The following is a 21,455-nucleotide window of genomic DNA, read 5'->3' as shown; positions in this document are numbered from 1 at the left end:
AGTCAAGCTACTTAAGACATTAACCATGCATTAAATAGTAATTCCTCTCTGTTTCACATGGCCTTGCTCAGCTGTAGTCCGACAGGAGCCTGCCAAAGCAGGCCTAATTAGCTATATTGTCACGTCCTGGTTGCAGCTAAGCAAAGGGCCTGCTTCACTGATTTATAACCTTTATCTTCTCTTCTTAGGCAGTCCCTCGGAACCGAGGATGACTTGCTTCCACATTAAAAATGAGTTCGCAGGTGACTGATTAGTCCAATGCGGGACCTTTATAAGGCACAGAGAACTCCATCTGTTTTATCCAGTCTGTGCAACACTGCATCGGAACTTGACTAAAAGTAAGGGGTGAAAAAAAGAGCCTTTGCTGCCTCAAGTAAGTGGACTGTGAGGACCGAATGACTGAAGCATTATTATTGTTGAGGAACCAATGTGAAGGGTGAGGGCCTACAGTATAGATCACCACCAAGGATGGGAGAGTAAAGATAAGGTAAACAGAAACAAAAGACTTTTCTATAGCGTCTTTCACGACCTCAGGACGTCCCAAAGCGCTTTACAACCAATGAAGTTCATTTTGAAGTATAGTCACTGTTGTAATGCAATTTGCGCACAGCAAGCTCCCACAAACAGCAAAATGAAGTGTTTATTAGTTGACGCCAAGCTTGAGTTTCAAAGTCCTGTAGGTTAGAAACATAGAAAAATAGGAGCAGGAGGAGGCCATTCGGCCCTCCGAGCCTGCTCTGCCATTCAATATGATCATGGCTGATCCCCTATCTCAATACCATATTCTCGCTCTCTCCCCATACCCCTCGGTGCCCCTTGTGTCCAGAAATCTATCTATCTCCTTCTTAAATATATTCAGTCAGGGAAGACTGAGCCAGGTAAGGAGGTCCACATTTTTGAGCTTGCATTGAATGAGTTGGGATATGTGCAATGAATCTTGTTTGGAACGCACCAAGGCAGCAGGGAGATGATGTACTAACTACACACTGAAACTTGGGACCGGTTTGACTCTGCTTTAAACACTCTGATATGCATAGGTTTTTTTTATATAACAATCAGGCACAGATTATTTCTGTAGTTTGAGCTGTCACCACATCCCACTGAAATTTTTACCACTTCAGTCATTTGAAACAGAGAGCCTGATTACAGGCCTCAATGAGTGGAAAATGTTTGTCGCAGAAGTACAAGCGTACACATTGTGCTTTCAGACACTCGTGACATTTGGTCGGTCTTGGAAAACCTAATCCCCTCGATGCTAAAGCCAACTGTTCTGCTGTGTATTAGATTAGTGCAGCAGCAACTGTGAACGCAGAGGGCCGCCTTACATTCCCGACTCGCTGGAGAAATTCCAGACATATTTCTACAGACAAATCGGAAGCTTCCTTATGTCGAGCCAACCCACTGCCTACCAGTATCATTGGACACCTGTAACGTTACTTGTTCGGCAACATCAACGCGATGGCCTAGCTACTAAACCCCCTCAATTGGACTAGCTGGGCAGAGTTACAGAGCATTGCCTAATTGAAATCATTACAGTGTTAGCTTTGGCCCAGCCAACAGAGGGGTACGGGAATGTCGTGGTTATGTTACTGGACTAGTAATCCAGAGAACGAGAGTTCAAATCCCACCATAGCAGTTTGAGAATTTGAATTCAGTTTAAAAAAAACTGGTATCAATAAACAAAAAGTGACCATGAAGCTGTCGGATTGTCATAAAAATGCACCTGGTTCACTAATGTCCTTTAGGGAAGGAAACCTGCCATCCTTACTCGGTCTGGCCTATCTATATGTGACTCCAGTCTCACACCAATCTGGTTGACTCTTAACTTTCCCTCTGAAATGGCTCAGCAAGCCACTCAGTTGTATCAAACCGCCGAGAGTAACTAGGGATGGGTGATAAATGCCAGCTTTGCCACGACTCCCGCATCCCGAGAATGAATAATACAAAATGCTCGCTGGCAGGGTACAAGAGGACGACTGTGATCTGTGTTACAATCCTACAGCCAATTGCTGTTGACAAAGATGTGCTCAAGAGAATCAGAGGGAAAGAATACATGTTCTTAATAATAATAGTAGGGTCAGCTGTGGTTCAGAGGGTAGCACTCTCGCCTCTGAGTCAGAAGATTGGGGTTCAAGTCCCACTCCAGAGACTTGACCACATGATCTAGGCTGACACTCCAGTGCAGTACTGAGGGAGTGCTGCACGGTCGGAGGTGCCGTCTGTTAAGTATGTGTATTGTATTGAACAATTAACACAAAGACTTAAACGTATAACTCAAACAGGTCTTTACTGGTTGGAGGTAGGGACTATACGTAGGTCTTTACTTCATGCCCACAGGCAGGAACTGAGGGGAGATCAGTACCCACAGTACTATTTATACCCCTATGGCCAGGAGTGGTACTGCGTATCACTACGCCCTACAAGTAGTGCAGTCCTGTCCATAGGTTCAAAGTAGCACACATATTACATACACAACACCGTCTTTCAGATGAGACATTAAACCGAGGCCCAGTTTACCCTCGCAGGTGGACGTAAAAGATCCCCTAGCCCTATTTTGAAGAGGAGCAAGGAAATTCTCCTTGTGTCCTGGTCAATATTTATTCCTCAACCAACATCACAAACAGATTATCTGGTCATTATTTCATTGCTGTTTGTGGGAGCTTGTTGTGCGCAAATTGGCTGCTACGTTTTCTACAACAGTGACTGCACTTCAAAAAAAATACTTCATTGGTTGTAAAGCGCTTTGGGACATCCTGAAGGCATGAAAATCTTTCTTGCTTTGCTTGTCTACAAGTATTTAAAATGCACGTGCTATCAGCACACACACACTCACCTACGAGCAGATGGCAGTCAGCAAGAGTTTGGGATCTATTGTCCAAGAGCAGTAAACTGGTTTCGATGGTGATGAAAGTCAACCGTAGCGATCGCTGACCCCAACAAATGTTGCATTCTGCCTCACACAATGAGGCTCGAGAGTCCCAAGCGTCACAGAGGCCAAGCTGAGGGTACTGCCGAACAGTCCTTGTGACAATTTCAAACCCGCAGTGGGAGAGGAAACACTGCTCCTCCAGCAGATACACAAAGCCAAGCATCTGCTGGTCACAGCGAGGGACCCAGGACAGAATTGATTTCGCTCGTTAGCTCGCGCGGATTGAAATCTTGTTTCTCCTGTAAACTTTGGACAGGCGAGCCATCTGTCACCCACCAAAAGAGGAGAAAAAACATTGCAATATCATATAATAACATACCAACAGGATTTCATGGAAGGAAAAAAAAGTTCCAATGTCAAATTCCAGCTGGATTTTCGACTTGTGCCGAGTCTATCCCAACTTTTGTTCCCCAAATAATGACTTTGCAGCAAATTTCCAGTCTTAAATGTGAGATACTGGGACAATTTCTTGAGACACTGGGAGTACTTCCACTAGAGAAGGCTAAGAGGAGATTTAATCGTGTTTTTTTTTTAAATTATGATAAATTTTGATAGTGTGTAGGGGGAAGACTATTTCCTCTGTTTGGGTGGGGAGTTGGGGCGAGGGGTTAGGAGTTCAACATTGGCACCGAGAGTGCGGAGAGAGGTTGGAAGAAATTTTGCAGTTGTTGGAGTATAGAATGCTTTGCCACAGGGAGCGGTTGAGGCAGAGACCTTTGCATCTTTTAAGGGAAAATTGGATAAATATTTGAAACAAAGGAAAATGCAGGGCTATGTGGAGATGCCGGGAAGTGGAATCAGTTTTGGATTGCTCTAGCAAAGAGCCGGCATAGACACGATGGGCCAAATGACCTCCTTCTGTGCTGTAAACATCTATGGCTCTATGAGTACATACGACAAGCTTCATTAGGTGTTTGCCCCAACTCAGTGTTACACGGAGTCACCTCCACGGAAACAGAAAAGCTTGTAGCCTCATGTTTATAACCTATAATATTACAAGAAACAAGACACAAATGTCTAATCAAGAGAAAATTCACCCACGCCTTCAAGGATAATTTCTGACTTTAAATGAGCATGTGGCCCAAGGGGGTGGTGGAGGAATAGTTATGACACATCTAGCAAGATTGGGCAGGCTGCAATACTGAAACACATTCGATTTGATTCTGATATACTGCACAAATGCATTTGCCACATACAAAAAAACAAATCAGTCAAATACATTATTTATTAGCTTGGGAGTGCCGACTCGGTAAAAGAATATTTGGGTCAGCTGTTGAGAGATGCGAATGTTCAGGGATTCTGAGATATCCCAGAATTTCCTCCAAAGTGTACATTCAGAATCTTGCACACCGCAGTGTTACAGCAACAACTTGTATTTTTATAGCGCCTTTAACGTAGTAAAACGTCCCAAGGCGCTGCACAGGAGTATTTTAAGACAAAAAATTTGACACCGAGCCACATAAGGATAAATTAGGGCAGGTGACCAAAAGCTTGGCCTTTTCCGCCCATGCCGTTTCCAGCGCCTTGTTGTTGTCTTCTAACCGCACCGTCACATCGAACACACTCAATAAAACTCAGCTGCCTCACTGCTTCCAGCAGGCAACGCTAACGTTAACAGAGAAGACTGACAAACACTGACTGCGTAGTTAACCTGGAAGTTATATGTTTTTGTGAGTCCTCCATTGTTAAAAGAAACCAGAATGAGTCTGTAACCTATGACCCTCCCCACCCCGATGCAGCTAACTGAAGGACGCGTTGCACCCTTTCCCCGCCACCCCTCGGGTCTGGATGCCCGAGAAGTCCCCCGCCTCCTTGTGATAAGAACGGGAGGCAGCATTAGTGTCTTTCTGCCACCTCATTCACCACAATCCTCCACCTTCCCCACCACCCCACTCACCAGAGGTGACTCAGCCAGTCAACAGGCTCCCCGATCATCAGGAGGTGCACAAGAACAGCTGAATGTGTGAATCATCCCCTCCAATACCAGTGAGAAAGTGTCTCTGTTTTCCCAGCTCGCTTTATACATCTTCACCTCCACCCATCCCTGGTCATCATCACATTGCTGTTTGCGGGAGCTTGCTGTGCGCAAATTGGCTGTTGTGTTTCCTAGGTTACAACAGTGACTACACTTCAAAAAGTACTGTATTGGCTGTAAAGCACTTTGGGATGTCCCGAGGTTGTGAAAGGCGCTATAGAAATGCAAGACTTCCTTTTTACACATACACAAAAAGCATGCTTCGAAGACTGGTCCGAGCAATAATGATTACTCCTTGTAAGCTCTCAAAGACAAATCCGATTTTGGCAATAGTAGTAAATGAAACAGGGAAACCTGATGGAGAGAAAAACTGAAAATTAATATTTTTTTTAAATACTGGAAGTACATCAAAAGTCAGTCTCAGAGGAGTAAATTACAGGTTAAAATTTCAACTGAAGCCCCTTCATCAGAGTCCATCATCTTCCTATTTTAGATGGTGACTAACCTGCTGTATAAGCTTGGTGCAGCACAGATTATGGCGACATGGTCAGTGTGTGGTGCTCCAGGCCTCTCAGCTCAGCTCGCCCCTCTAACCCAGCCCACGCCTGAATGTAATTTTCCCTGGCACCATCTGCGGCCTATTCATCCGATGAGAGCAGCTCTTTATTTAAGACTGCGGCCGCAGACAGAGGCTGCCTGATCTGTGCATGACATAAGGGCAGAGCATTTAAGAGGATAGAGCAAGGCTTACAGTGACTGGCCTTCAAACCAGGACACCATCGCACGTCTGAAATCAAAACCCTTGGTCACTTGATTCTTCAGTTCCATTTTAAAATAAGGTTTGTGTGCGTGTCTGCGCTTATTTAATTCTTTTGAGTCTGTGTTCAAGCCAAGTGTTTACCCCACCCTCAAAATTTTTCTTCCTACTCCTCCCAAGTCCTTTTCAGGGGTGACATCCCACATTGCCGAGGTAGCCATTTTTTTCCCCATGGGTGAAATTCGACAGCCAATGACCCCCCCCCCCAATGTATTCAGCCGTGGGGGGGCGTCCCATCCCAGCCAAGCCCGAAGCTGCATTCATCCAATATCCCTACAAGGACTGTCAGATAGTAGGTAGGATCAGTCCCCTCCCTAACACGGGCACTGAGGCCAACTGTCATGTAGCGCCCTACCATTGTCTAGGCTGAGATCGAGGAGTGAAATCTCAAATTTAAAGAGTTTACAGAAAGCAGCACCCACACTGCTCGAAGCTGCTTTTAGAAATCTATCTGGTTAGTCCAGATTCCAAGAATCTGGCAGGGAAGAGCCAGCTTCGTGGCATTTCCGCTACTTATCCCAGTTCCCTTATCTCGGTGGCAGACTCGTAGATCCAATTTCTCATGGGCATGCGGCTTAAGGGAGCCGGATTTAGCAATTCAAAGGGCCAGGAGCCAGCTCCCAGGTGCTGGGCTCCCTGAATCTGAATTAAACAGCATGATTATAATAACAGCAAGGGATTCTTTCACTTAGCTTCAATCGCCCAGACTCATTAGGAATGCCTACGCAGAAGATTTGTCAGAAGGGGATTCATAGGCCAAATGACTCAGACAGACTCGCGTGAACCAGAGACCAGGAATAAGCAGACACGGGGGAACCCAAGAGGAGGCAAATCTGTAGGAAGATGTATATCCATGAACACTAGAAATAAGAACTGGAGGCCTGTTGTGGTTTTCGGGACCTATAGTGTGGGGTGGGAATATCAGAAATATGGTTAAATCCAGAGGATTAACCTATAGCATGTTCAGAAAGGACAAAAAGGAGGTGGTATATCCCAATATGTCAGGAACACCTTCGAGATAAAAGAGGTTGATCCTGTGGAAGATAGAAAGCTACAAAATGAAGGACTTTGGTTAGACATCTCTATTGCTAAAATAAATCCAAGCTAACTCTCAGGGTATGCTAGACCACCAGATCAATAAAAGGACAATTTGCTCTATGAAGAGGTCGGAAGGGTATGCAAGAACAGCAGCAACAACTTGCAATTATATAGCACCTTTAACGTAGTAAAACATCCCAGAGCACTTCACAGGAGCGTTAACAAACAAAAAATATTGGGACGGGTGACAATCACAGAGGGGGTCTTAAATGGAGGAGAGAGTGGAGAGTTGGAGAGGTTTAGGGAAGGAATTCCAGAGCATAGGGTCCAAATGGCTGAACAGGAGGAGACATAACCCATGCCCAAAACTCTGGGGGTGAAGGGGGGGGGGCAGCTGGGTTGACAGTTAATTCACATGCCCCTTCTCTCTCCCCTCCTCCCCACTCCCTCCCCAAATGGTTGCACTGTATGTTCTTCTGAATAAAAAGAGTAGGATACAGGAGTAAACAGAAGACTGCCATAGAATGGCTAGTGCCTGCCACTCTGTTGCAGTCGCTCTCGACTGTTTGGCAATAAAACAGGGATCAGCTATGCGCTTAATGACCTCTACTGATAATCTCTCTCCTCGTGCAAGCATCATAAAGAATCTTGTCCCAAAATAAAAATGACAAAACATGTATCCGATATACCAAGCCTGCTCTGCATAAACTCTCTGAAGAGGTAGATAATGGGGATTGAGTAGAAGTATCTCGGCCACCAGGCTAAAGCTTCACAGCTGCATGCAGCTTTCAATGGCTTCAACCAAGGCCGAGATTTATTGATTTCAAAACCAGATGGAATCAATGCAAAATTACAGATTATTATTGCTCCGCCTTGCCACTGAAATCCCAGCAGATACAAAAAATTCAAGACATTAAGGATGCTTTACTACATTAAAGGCAAGTTGTTGTTTTTATTGTAAGAATTATTCAGTGTTCACCATTCTGAGGTAAGAGATCCTGCAGCCACGAGACTGGTGGCCTCAACAGGCAGATTCATATGACTGATACACACCTCCCCACGTCCAGCCCAAGGACCATACACTTTGTGTTTTGCTAAGGGCCAACCAGGCTTGCTTCCCTGGTTGTGGGTCTAAACTAATCAAAGTGTGAATGGCCCTTGACTCTATAGCAGGAGCTGGAAAGACACCGATGAAAACCACTGACCATTAGAATGGAAGCAAAATGGAGACATATCAGAAAGAAAAGAAAGAACTCGCATTTCTCTAGCGCCTTTCACGACCTTGGGACATCCCAAAGTGCTTTACAGCTAATGAAGAACTTTTGGAGTGTAGTCAGTGTTGTAATGTAGGAAACACAGCAACCAATTTGAGCACAGCAAGCTCCCACAAACAGCAATGTGATAATGACCAGGTAATCTGTTTCAGTGATGTTGGTTGAGGGATAAATATTGGCTAGGACACTGGGGAGAACTCCCCTGCTCTTCTTCAAAATAGTGCCACGGGATCTTCTACATCCACCTGAGAGGGTACATGGAGCCTCGGTTTAACATTTCATCTGAAAGACGGCACCTCCAACAGCACAGCATTCCCTCAGTACTACACTGGAGTGTGTATTAGTTTGCATGGAACCTTATTAGTCTACAAAACACAAAATCTTTATAGTGAAGCCATTATAAACCATTGTTTGATGACAAGCTCTTTTGCTTGCCCTCTTACATACATAAAACTGGAGGGGATGGGAGGTCCCTGATTCAGCCATTCCACTGATAGGGCCTAGTCAGCCAGGCTTGGTATTACAGCCCCTACTCGATAAAACACACTAATTGTTGTCCCTGTGCACAACTCACTTGCGCTACTTCAGCAAGCCCAGTAAAGATTTACTACTTAACGACTCCTGTTCACTGCTGAAGACTGACCTTTGAGCTCATGTGGTGTTTGAATACCATTTGGTCATTGGAAGCAAACACACAGAGATGTTAATTTGCACGATGCGTGCATGCATGTAAAGGACATGACAGTTTCGAATGATCAGAAGCCCGAGGCTTAGCTTAAATGCCACTGTGTTTGATAGATTATCAGAGGGCCCCAGATTTCCACAGAGCTGCTGTCAAGCTCCATTCTTTAGTCGGACAACAGGAGGTGGACGCCTATTGAGCAACACTGAGCTGTCTGTTCTCTTGCCCTGTAGATGGACTGAAATGTTTTGATACAAGCATTAATATTCAGTCAAACTCCCTTGTACAAAATAGCATAAATTAATTCTACATTCTTAAACGATACATGCATCACTATGCATTCAAAGTTGCTAATTCCAAATCAATGGATACAAAATGCAAACAGCCAATTTTAGTATAACCACATATTCACCTCCATTATATACAATTGCAGTGTAACAAAGCAGATCCCATTCACCCCTATTATATACAATTACAGTGTAACAAAGCAGATCCCATTCACCCCTATTATATACAATTCCAGTGTACCAAACCACATCCTATTCACCCCCATTATATACAATTCCAGTGTACCAAACCACATCCCATCCATTGCCAATGTATAAAACTCCAATGTACCAAACCACATCCCATCCATTGCCATTGTAAAAAACTCCAATGTACCAAACCTATTATGTGGTACTTTATCAAACACCTTTTGAAAATCCATATGTACTATAATCAACCACACTACCCTCATCTACTCTCTCCATTACTTAATTTTTTTTAATCGAGTATTTTTGGTAAATTTTGATTAAATGGGATCTGCTGTTTAAAAAATAAGCTGCAAATTGACTTGCCCCTCTGAATTTTTCTCCCACTACCATTTATGATATTGAAGGCACTGAAGACTGAAACAAACAGCCTCTTGACAATCAGGTCCCACATTCGGCAACAACTTGCATTGCTAAAGAGTTCATCATATGGAGTAAAAAAAAAAGGGGCCACTGAGCAGGAGGGTGAAGGGGGAAACCAAGAAAGTTGGCAGAGGCTACAGTTTGACCTTGAGGAAGTCCTGTCAATGCAGAAGATCAGTTCTTCTGAAGTCAACAGCAATTACAGATAGAAATGGTCCAGAGACCCAACAGTATCAGAGTCCCAGATCTTTATCACCTCAGTTTGATCCTTCCATCTCCAGTGACAGAACTATACCCACTAGTACTTCCATCGCACCCCCCCCCCCAATGTTGTGCTCTCCCTGGATGCTCCCCGGTACCTCCCAAACCTGCGACCTCCACCACCTTGAAGTTCAAGGGTAGCAGACGCATGCAAACACCATTACCTCCAAGTTCCCCACCATCCCGACTTGGATATATATCACCATTCCTTCATTGTCACTGGGTCAAAATCTTGGAACCTCCTGCGGGAGTACCTTCACCACATGAACTGCAGTGGTTCAAGAAGGCGGCTCACCACCATCTTTCCAAGGGCTAAGAAGGATGGGCGAAAATTCGGGCCTTGCCCATATACCGAGAATTAATTTAAAAAAAACAAGTGTGGAATGACAGAATCTGCAATCATTCGACTACTCACAGTTCAGGTGGATGTAGTACCCAAGTTTCATACAACCACCATGGTGACAACACAGTCACTCAGGGAATAATCATAAAAACCAGCACTTTCACCAGTGTACATAAAATGTTACATTTTGCTCCTCCAGGACAGAGGGCTGGAGTCTAAGAATGTTTCCTAACAAAGAAAGAAAAGACAGACTTGCATTGCTATAATGCCGTTCACAACCTCAGAACGTCCCAATTTACAGCCAATGAAGTACTTTTGAAGCGTGGTCACTGTTGTAATGTAGGAAACATAGTGGCCAATTTGTGCACAGCAAACTGCATTGAGATAAATGACCAGATCATCAGTTTTAGGTGTTGGTTGAGGGATAAATATTGGCCAAGACACTGGGGAGGACTCTCCTGCTCTTCAAAATAGTATCGTGGGATCTTTTGCGTCCACCTGAGAGAGGGCGTTGGCTTAACGTCTCATCCAAAAGACGGCAGTGCAGCACTTCCTCAGTACTGCACTGGAGTGTCAGCCTAGATTTTGTGCTCAAGTCTCTGGAGTGGGAGCTTGAACCCACAACCTTCTGACTCAGAGGTGAGAGGGCGACCCACCGAGCCACAGCTGACATCCTGATGGAATATTAAACAGCCAGCACAGTCTAGCAATGCATCAGCAAAAATAATCTCTGCCCAGGTCAGAAGAACTCAGCAGCTGGCTGGGTGCCAATCTTTTGTGATACCGAGCAACTGATGGAATAGGGGAAATAATGTATACAGTCAGCTCGGCGAGCGTGAGTCCTACCCCCTGCTGACAATCATGAACTGCCATTTGACAGCGACTGTGGAGAAATCCCTGCACCAGACTGTCCCACCAGTAAGTCAAAGAAAGCAGTTCCGGGAAAAGGAAATATAAACAATGTGTTCAGAAAGATCATAGCTCTGAGTAACAAACACCATTTCTCCACCAGTGCCTTGGTTTTTTTTTAAACTCTTCAGATAACCCTTCTTAAACTAGAGTCTCATAGAAACAATGCACTGGAGCACCAACACAATGTCGTGAGCGCAAACATTGCATCCCATACTACCCAGTTCCGAATGAACACAGGAACAGGAGGCCAATCGGCCCCTCGAGCTTGTTCTGCCGTTCAATTAAATCATGGCTGATCTGTACTTTAACTCCATTTACCCGCCTTGGTTCCATAACCCTTAATACCCTTGCCGAACAAAAATCTATCAATCTCAGTGTTGAAATTTTCAATTGACCCCCAGCCTCAACAGCTTTTTGGGGGAAAGAGTGTTCCACATTTCCACAACCCTCTACGTGAAAAAGTGCTTCCTGATTTCACTCCTAAATGGCCTGGTTCTAATTTCAAGACTATGCCCCCTTGTTCTGGATTCCCCCACCAGAGGAGACAGTTTATTAGTATCTACCCTATTGAATCCATTTATCATTGTAAACACCTTGATTAGATCACCCCTCAACCTTCTAAACTCAAGGGAATACAAAGCAAGTTTATGCCATCTGTCCTCATAATTTAACCCTTTAAGCCCTTTTAAATTCCCTGTGATAGGAAGGTGCTGCATGGGGAGCGGAGTACTGCCCAGTGAGGGATGGGCAACATACATGGCAGGGGAACAAATGAGTTGCTCCACCCTTTCCCGAGAATGCTGTCCCAAACCTCCCAACTACCTGCTCACTGTAGCACTGGCTGGAGACTAGGACTAAGTTCCTGTTTACACTTAAGCTGCAGTTAATGTTGGGTCCAAGGCATGGGGAGTAAGAGTAAGCCTGTCCAAAAAAAGCCATTCAAAGCAGAAAGGAATCAGGAAGTGATGGATAAGACTCAGTAAAAACTCTAAATATAATAAGTCCACAGAATGTTTCATATTTCTGTGTGTCATTTGGAAGAATTCACAATGTCAATATTTGAAACACATGATAATTGGGAGATCCCACAAGTGTGGAGATTCCAGGTGCTGAAAGACTTAGTCAGAATTTGCAAGCTGAGATGCTTATTAATCCGCCCCCTGCCCAGCAAACAGAAAAGATCAGTTAAGCTCAGTACGATACTGGAGAACAATTTAAATATTTGTGCTCAGGCTGTTGTCTTCTTGAAGGGGAAATAAAAAAAGATCATCTGCTCCCCAGAGAATTGAGTAAGCAAATTAAATACCACGGTGCAAGTGTTTTGCATAGAAAAACACAACAGATCTGATGGTATAAAGTGCCACGTTTCACATTGCAAAATAGCCCTGCCCAACACAAATCAGATACCCCATCAACCTGATGCTGAACCAGGAGAAACCCTTTGAAATCTAGTTCCTCTTCCTTGCCCACTCAACAACAACCCCCACACACAATGCACACCAATCATCTGGAGTGGCTCTACCCCATGGGTAATTGTGAGGCTGTGTGGCACTCCCAAAACACATTAGTCTCTAAAGCAGTAGACAAGCACAGCAACACACACTGACAGCAGTAGAAAGAACTGACATTTATATAACGCCTTTCATGACCTCAGGATGTGCCAAAGTACTTTACAGCCAATGAAGTGTTTTTTTGAAGTGCAGTCACTGTTAAAATGTAGGGAAACAGTTTGCGCACAGCAGGATTCCACAAACAGCAATGCGATAATGACCAGATAATCTGCCTTAGTGATGTCGTTTGAGGGATAAATATTTGCCAGGACTCAGGGGAGAACTCCCCTGTTTTTCTTCGAATATTGCCATGGGATCTTTCACACCTATCCAAAGGACAGCACCTCCGACAGACTCAGTACAGCATTGGTACCCTAGATTTTGTGCTCAAGTCTCTGGAGTGGAACTTGAACCCACAACCTTCATGGTTCAAAGGCGCGCGTGCTACCCACTGAGCCATGGCTGCCACAATGCCTCACCACAGAACAAGTCTCCAGCCATTCAGCAAAGCTCCCTCACTTCCGTAGCTGTACAATATGAATGGAATGTATGTTAGTGTGCCCTGAACCAAAAATCAATTTGAATTACTGAAAATTAAAAAGTGCCCAACTATCATTCACTAACTTGCACTTCAAACGGAGAGGAGTAGACTTTAATGGTTCTATTTAACGCATCAGGCCATTTTACATAAGAACATAAGAACATAAGAAATAGGAGCAGGAGTAGGCCAATCGGCCCCTCGAGCCTGCTCCGCCATTCAATGATCATGGCTGATCTGATCCTAACCGCCAATCCACTATTTCTGATAATGACAAACAATTCCAATCTTCACTCTTTTAAAAAACCCCAAAGGCTGCAACATCAACCCAACATCAGCATTGCCATTATTCATCAAAAACAGTCAACCTGCGTCTAAATACCTAATCATCCTACACCCTAAACAAGTCATAATTCCTGAATCTGAATACCAGCAATCCAATAATCAGGACTTCATAAAATTATTATTCAGCTCTGGAATTGGAGGCAATGGCATGCATTAGGCCAGAGGGGTTGCAGTGAAATCCCTCAGTTGGTTAACTTAACCACCCAGCATGAATGATTTGAGCTGTAAAATGCAAATACTTAATGACCTTGACAAGGCAGGCACTGCACTCCATCCATCACCAGAGGGATTCTCTATCAATGAGTATGACTTGCATCATTTTTGCATTACAGAAGCAGACTGCATCTCTAAATAAACCTACTGTCATCTCGAACCATCATTGTGTAATACTGCAGAGTTTGAGCTGAGAAAGAGACCAAGCTATACAGCTTGGCATTCCAAATTGGTTACTTTAGCATCTACGTCACTTTGACTCAATGTGAACGGTAGCATTAAGTGAAAAAGAGCATCCTGGCATGACTGAAAATACAGTACACACTTACCATCACACTGTCTCTGTATTTGTCTCAGTGTCTACAGTAAAACAAGGCAATCCAATTAGTTCTAACCTGTAGTACACTGGGTGATTAAACGTAAGTTTGTTATTTGCACAGCTCAGCCTATTTGTGTAGGATATCAATTGCTTAATACTGTTTTATATGCGTCAGAGCAATTGAAGCATTTTGAGACAATTTTCTCCCCTCCCCTTGGCATCGATGCTTGCTGGGCTACAGTTCCATGGACTGTTGGGTCCTCTCCGGTACATTATCTCAGTATCTCATTCTTCTTGGCTAACTCATGACTGCTGGCAGTCCAGTCAGTCATGAGGGACATCGCAACCTCATCCCATCCTGTCCTCACCCGATCCTTACATCCTCAAACATGCACTTTCCAGCAAACATCGACGGATAGCGATCAGCAGCTGAGCGCTGGCCAATTATGGTGCCATCTATTGCCGCCCAGTCAACTTGTGCCAACTCTGCGAGGACCAGGAGTCAAAGTCTGGAACCCTGCTGGTCCATACAGCTCATCCACTCACTGAGACATTGGAGATCTGAGGCGATGTCGTGTTTTAAGTTGGAGATACAAGGCCAATCATTGCAACATTGCTTTAGTGCGACACAAAGCAATTGGCACGCATTTCGATAACTTCAACCTTTCCAAGCTTATTAGGGACAGGAGTAGGCCATTTAGCCCCTCGAACCTGTTCTGCCTTACAGATAGCAGTTAACTGTATAATCTTTTCATGAACTGTGACCTCTAGAATCACGTACAGAATAGTTTGGGTGAACAAAGTAAAAAAAAAAGTCTTGCTTGTAAATATAGCGCTTTGGGACCACAGGACATCCCAAAGCGCTTTAAAGTTAATAAAGTACTTTTGAAGTATAGTCACTGTTGTAATGTAGGAAACACAGCAGCAAATTTGCACACAGCAAGATCCCACAAACAGCAATTAGATCATCTGTTCGAAGTGATTTTGGTTGAGGAATAAATATTTGCCAGGACACCAGGGAGAATTCCCCAGCTATTCTTTGAATAGTGCCATGGGATCTTTTATGCCCACTTGAGAGGGCAAAAGGGGCCTCAGTTTAACATCTCATCCAAAAGACATCACCGACAGTGCAGCACTCCCTCAGCACTGCACTGGAGTGTCAGCCTAGATTTTTGTGCTCAAGTCTCTGGAGTAGGACTGTGAACCTACAAACCTTCTGACTCAGAAGAACGAGAGTGCTACCAACTGACCTAAGGCTTCACCTCAGTTTATTTTCAATATTTTTGTTACCACAACTGCCTGAACATTGCACACATCTGTTGTTTATGATGTTGAACCTGGGCAAAACTACACAGATTACACCGTTTATTAAAGGCTGTTAAAAGCATGAATTCCACCCGACCGACGACACCCCTCTCTCCCAACAAACTGTTCTTAACCCATCTCCCAACATAAACTGGCTCCTCCATGTTCAATATAACCATGGTCAGTTTAGTCAGCAAAGAATTTTACTGAACAAAAAGTGCAGTTAAGTCGAACACAGGCTCCTGTGCTTTTCAATGGAAGGTCGCACAGATCAAACCGTTCAGGATTTCTACTCGTTTCAACATCAAGGCAGGTTTGGGCAAACTACAGATGGGAACAGTAACTTAACAGAAGCAGCCCGCCTGTTTCTATACTGCAGTTAATGCTGCAGAAACTACTGGTTTTATCCAATTATCATTAGTGGAATCACCAGCAAGACTACCGACTTGTGGCTTTCAAGGAAAAAACAGCCGAAATTGCAATCCCCAAAACACTGATGAAAATCCCATGTAATAAAACGGAACTGTTCAGTCACTGCTAACCAGTGGGCTTCGAATATACATTTTCTCTTGAACCAGCAAAACTCCCTTCTGCTCCCAGTACATCCCCGGCTCGATTCCCTGACCTCAGCCAGGGCAGTGGTAGTGCCCCTGGTTTCGGGAAGGGGGGGGGAGGAGGGGAAGAGGAAAATCAGAGACAAGAGTTTTTTTCAGCTTCTGATGGTAAACGATTCCTCCGCCTCGCCCTCCCATTGATGGCAAACACACCAGTGCAGACGGTGAGAGAGGACGGGATTAGGGTTCCGTTGTGATGCCCTCCGTGGCCGAACAGCCCAACGACCAACACCGCCTCGGTTCACACGTTCAGAACAGCCACTTGGACAAGGGTGCCCGGAGGGAAGGCTGCCAACATCTGCGGAGCTGTAGTCCAATGAAAGAAAATTGGGGCAGGGGAGCGGTGGGGAGTGTAGGGGAAGAAGGGGTTAAATGATTTGGAATAACTGCAGTAACCCAAATTAAACAGAAGCATGAACACACTAGGAACCCATAATCCAAGTGTGAATGATTTTGTCTGAATTCTGCAACAGAAGGGTCAACACCGCCACAAACAAACGGCTCTATATTTGACCCCAACTCTATTTCAATCTACAGTCACTCCTTTCAATGTTTACAATCACTCAAATGCCTCCCACTGGGCACATTAACGCCAGCCCAAGTGGCAGTCCCATTGCACGGCTTGGGCAAGGCTCTGGGGCTGATTGATCGCTCGCTTCCAGTCCCCCTCCCTCCCTCCCTCCCTCCCTCGCCACAAACCCGCTCACATACCCGAGAGCTCGTCGGGCTCCAGCCCGCTGTCCGTGTCGATGCCGGCCAGCACGAAGTAGTCGGCAAAGCGGCAGGATCCCGAGCTGGAGCTGGAGCTACTCATCTTGTCGGCGGCGGCGGCTGCTGCTGAGCGCTGGGGTCCTGAGCCTGGCTCCGCTCATTCTCTCGCCGCCTTGCCCATGGCAGCGGCTCCCTCCCGGGAAGGAGAAGCCAGCTCCAGTGCCTCTCTCTCACTCACTCCCCCTCGCCCCTCCCGGGCACTCTCTGCCGCTTGTCTTGAGTGAAGCTGGAGCTGCTCTTGCTGTCTGTTGCTGTAATCGTCTCCCTGTGTGTCCCTCTCGACGCTGTGCTTGTTGCGCTGCTCCGCTCTGGCTCTCAGCTGTTTCTCTCTCTCTCTCTCTCACTAACACACACACTCTCCCTCCTTGCTGTATAACCCCAGCACTCCACCACACTGACGCACTGCGGGCGCCACTTTCAAAACAGCTCCAACAATCCAGGGGCATCATCCAATCTCTCGGCCTTATCTTCAATCTTTGTTATTCATTCCTTTATTAAAATCTATTAAGTTTCAGCGGTGGCACTCTCACCCAGGGTTGTAACACTCCAGGATTATCCTGGAATTGAAGATTAATCTTCAGGTTACTGTTGTGAGGAAACCCCTGGAGAAAAATCATCGAGGTTTTTTTTTTAAATGTGTTTATTTCTCCATTTGCTTTGAACACATTTGTTTATTAGTTACTAGCTCGAGTGCCCGGCGGTGCCGAGGGTTTTTTGAGGGCATGTTGTTATGAAAAAAGTAGAAATAATTTTTATCTATACATATCAATGAGTCTGTTCGTCTGTCTGTCTGTGTGGGGGAAGGAGAGAGAGAGAGGGAAGGAGAGAGAGAGAGAGAGAGAGAGAGGGGGAAGGAGAGAGAGAGAGAGTCCTAGGAGAAGGAGACAGACCATACCTTGGGGCTAAATATGTAACAACATGTCACAACCTGAGGACTGTTTAAAAGTAAGACTGTTTAAAATTAATATTGAACGTACCAAATGAAGTAGAAAGACTGTTTAAAATTAATATTGTTTAAAAGTAATATTGTATATACCCAACAAATGTCAAACCGATTGACACCTACAGAATGTTGGAAAACTGTACCTTTTTGCAATGTAAGCTTTGGCAATATGGTTCTCTGTAAACTTTCATGCCAATAAAGCATTTGAACTGAACTGAACTGAACTGAGAGTGGGAAGGAGAGAGAGAGAGAGGGGGGAAGGAGAGAGTTTCTGGACCCCCAGAGGCTGTTCCCAGACCATCAAGTCCTGAAAAAATGGTGCAGCAACACAGACCAAGCAATGAAGATCCTGAACAAAGAATCCCTTGGAAGCCCCAAATGGATTGTGATCCACACAGGCACGAACGACCTACGCACCCTACAGGAAGGCACTGCTAGGGCGGTGAGCAGGATGGCGGAAAAGGCCAGCAGGGAATTCCCCGAGGCGCGGATCGTGATCTCCACACTACTGCCCAGAAAGGACACCCCAGCCTATATAATCCACAACACCAACAGGGAGATCGACACGAGATGTTCTGTCCTCCCCAACGTCTCCCTGGCCCATCATCCAAACATCAACACAAGGGACCTCTATGACGAAATACATCTACTCAAACAGCGGATGTGGGTCTTCGCAAGAAACCTCATAAACACTGCCAAAAGACGCAGCCCTCCCACCCCCTCTACCATTGGGAGCCCAAACAGGACCACCAATGTCCCCCACCCCCATTACAAAACCAACAACAGAACCGTGCTTTTATACCTGACCCAAGACCCCCCTCTAGACCACAGACTGTAGACCAAGAACTGAGAAAGATCATGACGATGCTGAACAGCCTGATAGAAAGCCGGAGAAATTATTAATATTGTTATTTATCATTATCATTATTGTTATCTTATCAGTATTATTACTATTATTAGATAGATATATGTGCATGCCTCATGAAATTTATACTAAATCATCATTTAGCATTATAGAAAATAGTGTTTCCACACTCATCCCACAAAATAGGTCCATTTTATTTCGTTTTATTGAACTATATAAATGCGTTCTTTCCACATAAGCTGCTGGAATATCCAGGGCCTCCGCTCCTCAACTTTTGGGATGAAGAGTACAGACCCTGAATTCCTAAAAGCTATAAAAGACATTGATATAATTGTGTTAACAGAAACATGGTGCCAAAAGGACGTGCCGACCCACTGTCCTCCAATGTACCATGAAATCATTGTGCCCTCAGTAAAGAACACTAAAACACGCAAGGGCAGAACCTCCGGGGGAATATTGGTGTGGTATAAGGGAGAACTGGACAAACACATCTCACCGGTAAAACAGGGAAAATCACACGTATGGCTAAAACTAGATAAAAATATAGGAATAGCAAAAAAAGATGTTTACTTATGTGCGATCTACATACCTCCAATAGAATCGCCATATTTCGAAGAGGAGTTATTTGATACTCTCCACATGGAAATCAGCCATTTCCAGGCCCAAAGAAAGGTGATAATATGTGGGGACCTAAATGCAAGGACCGGTTGTGAACCTGACTTCATAGACCCACAGGGAAACAACCATGTGTTTGGCCAGACCCCTTTAGATGTCACACCAGCCATCGCAAATCGGAACAACCTTGATCGTGAAATAAATAAAAGCGGTAGGGAGGTAGTGCAACTCTGCCGAGCCTTAGGCCTGTACATAGTTAACGGTAGGTTCAGAGGGGACTCCCTAGGGAGACTCACATACTCCTCAACTCTTGGGTCTAGTGTGGTGGACTATACAATCACTGACCTGGACCCCTGCGATATCAACTCATTCACTGTCAGGCAGCAATCCCCCCTCTCAGACCATAACCAAATAAATATGTACCTTAAACTTTCTGCCCAAACTACAGACACAAAAAAAGAACCCAGTAAGCTCCATAAAATAAACCAGACATACAGATGGGCCCCAGACAGTGGAGAAAAATTCATCACAGCACTAAAGTCACCTGATCTCACAAGTAAAATATCAAAATTTAAAGAAAACCCATACGAGATCACCAGAGATGGTGTAAACATGGCCATAGAGGATATAAATATGATCTTCCATGAGGCAGCTGTAAAAGCCGACCTTGTGAAACAGAAGAGGAAGCGTCACAAAAGACAAAATAAAAATAAGAAATGGTTTGACCACGAATGCAAAAATGCCAGAAAAGACCTGAGAAAAATATCAAACCAAAAGCATCGCCAACCAAACAATCCGGACCTACGTACTAGATACAATGAAACCCTCAAAAGATATAAACACACCATTAGGAACAAAACACAAAACTATACCCACAAAATACTCGAAGAAATTGAAAACTCCACCAATCCAAAACAATTCTGGGAAATGTGGAATAACCTGAGTACAACACAATTGCAAGCATTACCAATCCAAGATGGCGACATCTGGAGAACACATTTTGAAAACCTCTACAAAGACATCCCAATAAACGAAACAAACCCAAGTCAACATCAGGTCACAGAAAAACTCCACACATTAGAAGCAACAATTAAAGACAACCAAAACCCTCTAGACTCCCCAATCACATGGAAAGAACTGGCCACAAAAACAAAATCTCTCCACCTAAAGAAAGCCTGTGGCCCAGACAACATCAAAAATGAAATGCTCAAGTTCAGCAATATGGAGATGCAGGGTGCGGTACTCAAATTATTCAACATCATATTACGTTCAGGCTGTTTTCCCGATATCTGGTGCCAAGGACTAATCTCCCCCATATATAAAAGTGGAAACAAATCAGACCCAAATAACTACCGCGGCATCTGTGTCAACAGTTGTCTAGGGAAGTTATTCTGCAGTATTCTAAATAGTAGATTACTTGATTTTCTTAACAAACATAATATCCTCAGAAAAAACCAAATAGGCTTTCTTCCAAAACACCGCACCGCCGACCATATCTGTACCCCTCACACCCTCATTGAAAAACATATACACCAAACAAAAAATGGGAAAATATTCGCCTGTTTCATCGACTTCAAGAAAGCCTTTGACTCTATATGGCACGAAGGGCTCTATTATAAACTTCTTCAGTGTGGAATAGGGGGCAAAGTCTATGACCTTATTAAATCAATGTATCTGAAAAACAAATGCGGGGTCAAAATTGGAGACAAACGCACCGATTTCTTCACCCAGAGAAGAGGCGTCCGGCAGGGCTGCAATTTGAGCCCGACCCTGTTCAACATATACATAAATGAATTAGCAGACATGCTGGAGCAAAGCGAGTCACCAGGTCTCCGTCTCCTGGATGGAGAAGTGAAATCCCTGTTCTATGCGGACGACCTGGTTCTGCTGTCTCCCACAGAACAGGGATTACAGCAACAACTAGACCTACTCGACAAATACTGCCAAAATTGGGCTCTAACAGTAAATCTAAAGAAAACCAACATCATGATTTTTCAAAAAAGGCCCAGATGTCAGGAAAACAAATACCAGTTTACCCTCAGTGATACCACTATAGGACACACTATGAGCTACACCTACCTTGGTCTAACTATTACAGCATCAGGGAGCTTCAGCATAGCAGTGAATGCACTAAAAGAAAAAGCACGAAGAGCCCTATATGCAATAAAAAGAAAATTCTACAACATCCAAATCCCAATCAAAATCTGGCTCAAAATATTTGACAGCATAATCCTGCCCATTGCACTGTAC

At 44.5% G+C, this 21,455-nt stretch overlaps 1 protein-coding gene across 7 annotated transcripts in view; it reads right to left on the bottom strand.

Moving 5' to 3' along the window:
* Positions 1-17,160, bottom strand: part of LOC147106003 (DENN domain-containing protein 5B) — a 360,273-nt gene extending 343,113 nt beyond the window's left edge. For 3 of the 7 annotated variants that reach the window (XM_086008630.1, XM_086008629.1, XM_086008631.1), the window contains exon 1: positions 16,723-17,159. In XM_086008630.1, coding sequence (XP_085864756.1) covers positions 16,723-16,825 — 103 coding nt within the window. In that variant the 5' untranslated portion in view covers positions 16,826-17,159. Of the gene's footprint in view, positions 1-16,722 lie in introns of all 7 variants that reach the window. The other 4 variants (XM_086008626.1, XM_086008628.1, XM_086008632.1 and 1 more) reach the window with 2 other exon arrangements.
* Positions 17,161-21,455: the final 4,295 nt, after the last annotated feature.

This window comes from Somniosus microcephalus, chromosome 16 (assembly GCF_052327205.1).
Source record: "Somniosus microcephalus isolate GS21.2 chromosome 16, FLI_Smic_1.0, whole genome shotgun sequence".
Taxonomy (NCBI): Eukaryota; Metazoa; Chordata; class Chondrichthyes; order Squaliformes; family Somniosidae; genus Somniosus; species Somniosus microcephalus.
This window is presented reverse-complemented; position numbering and strand designations above follow the sequence as displayed.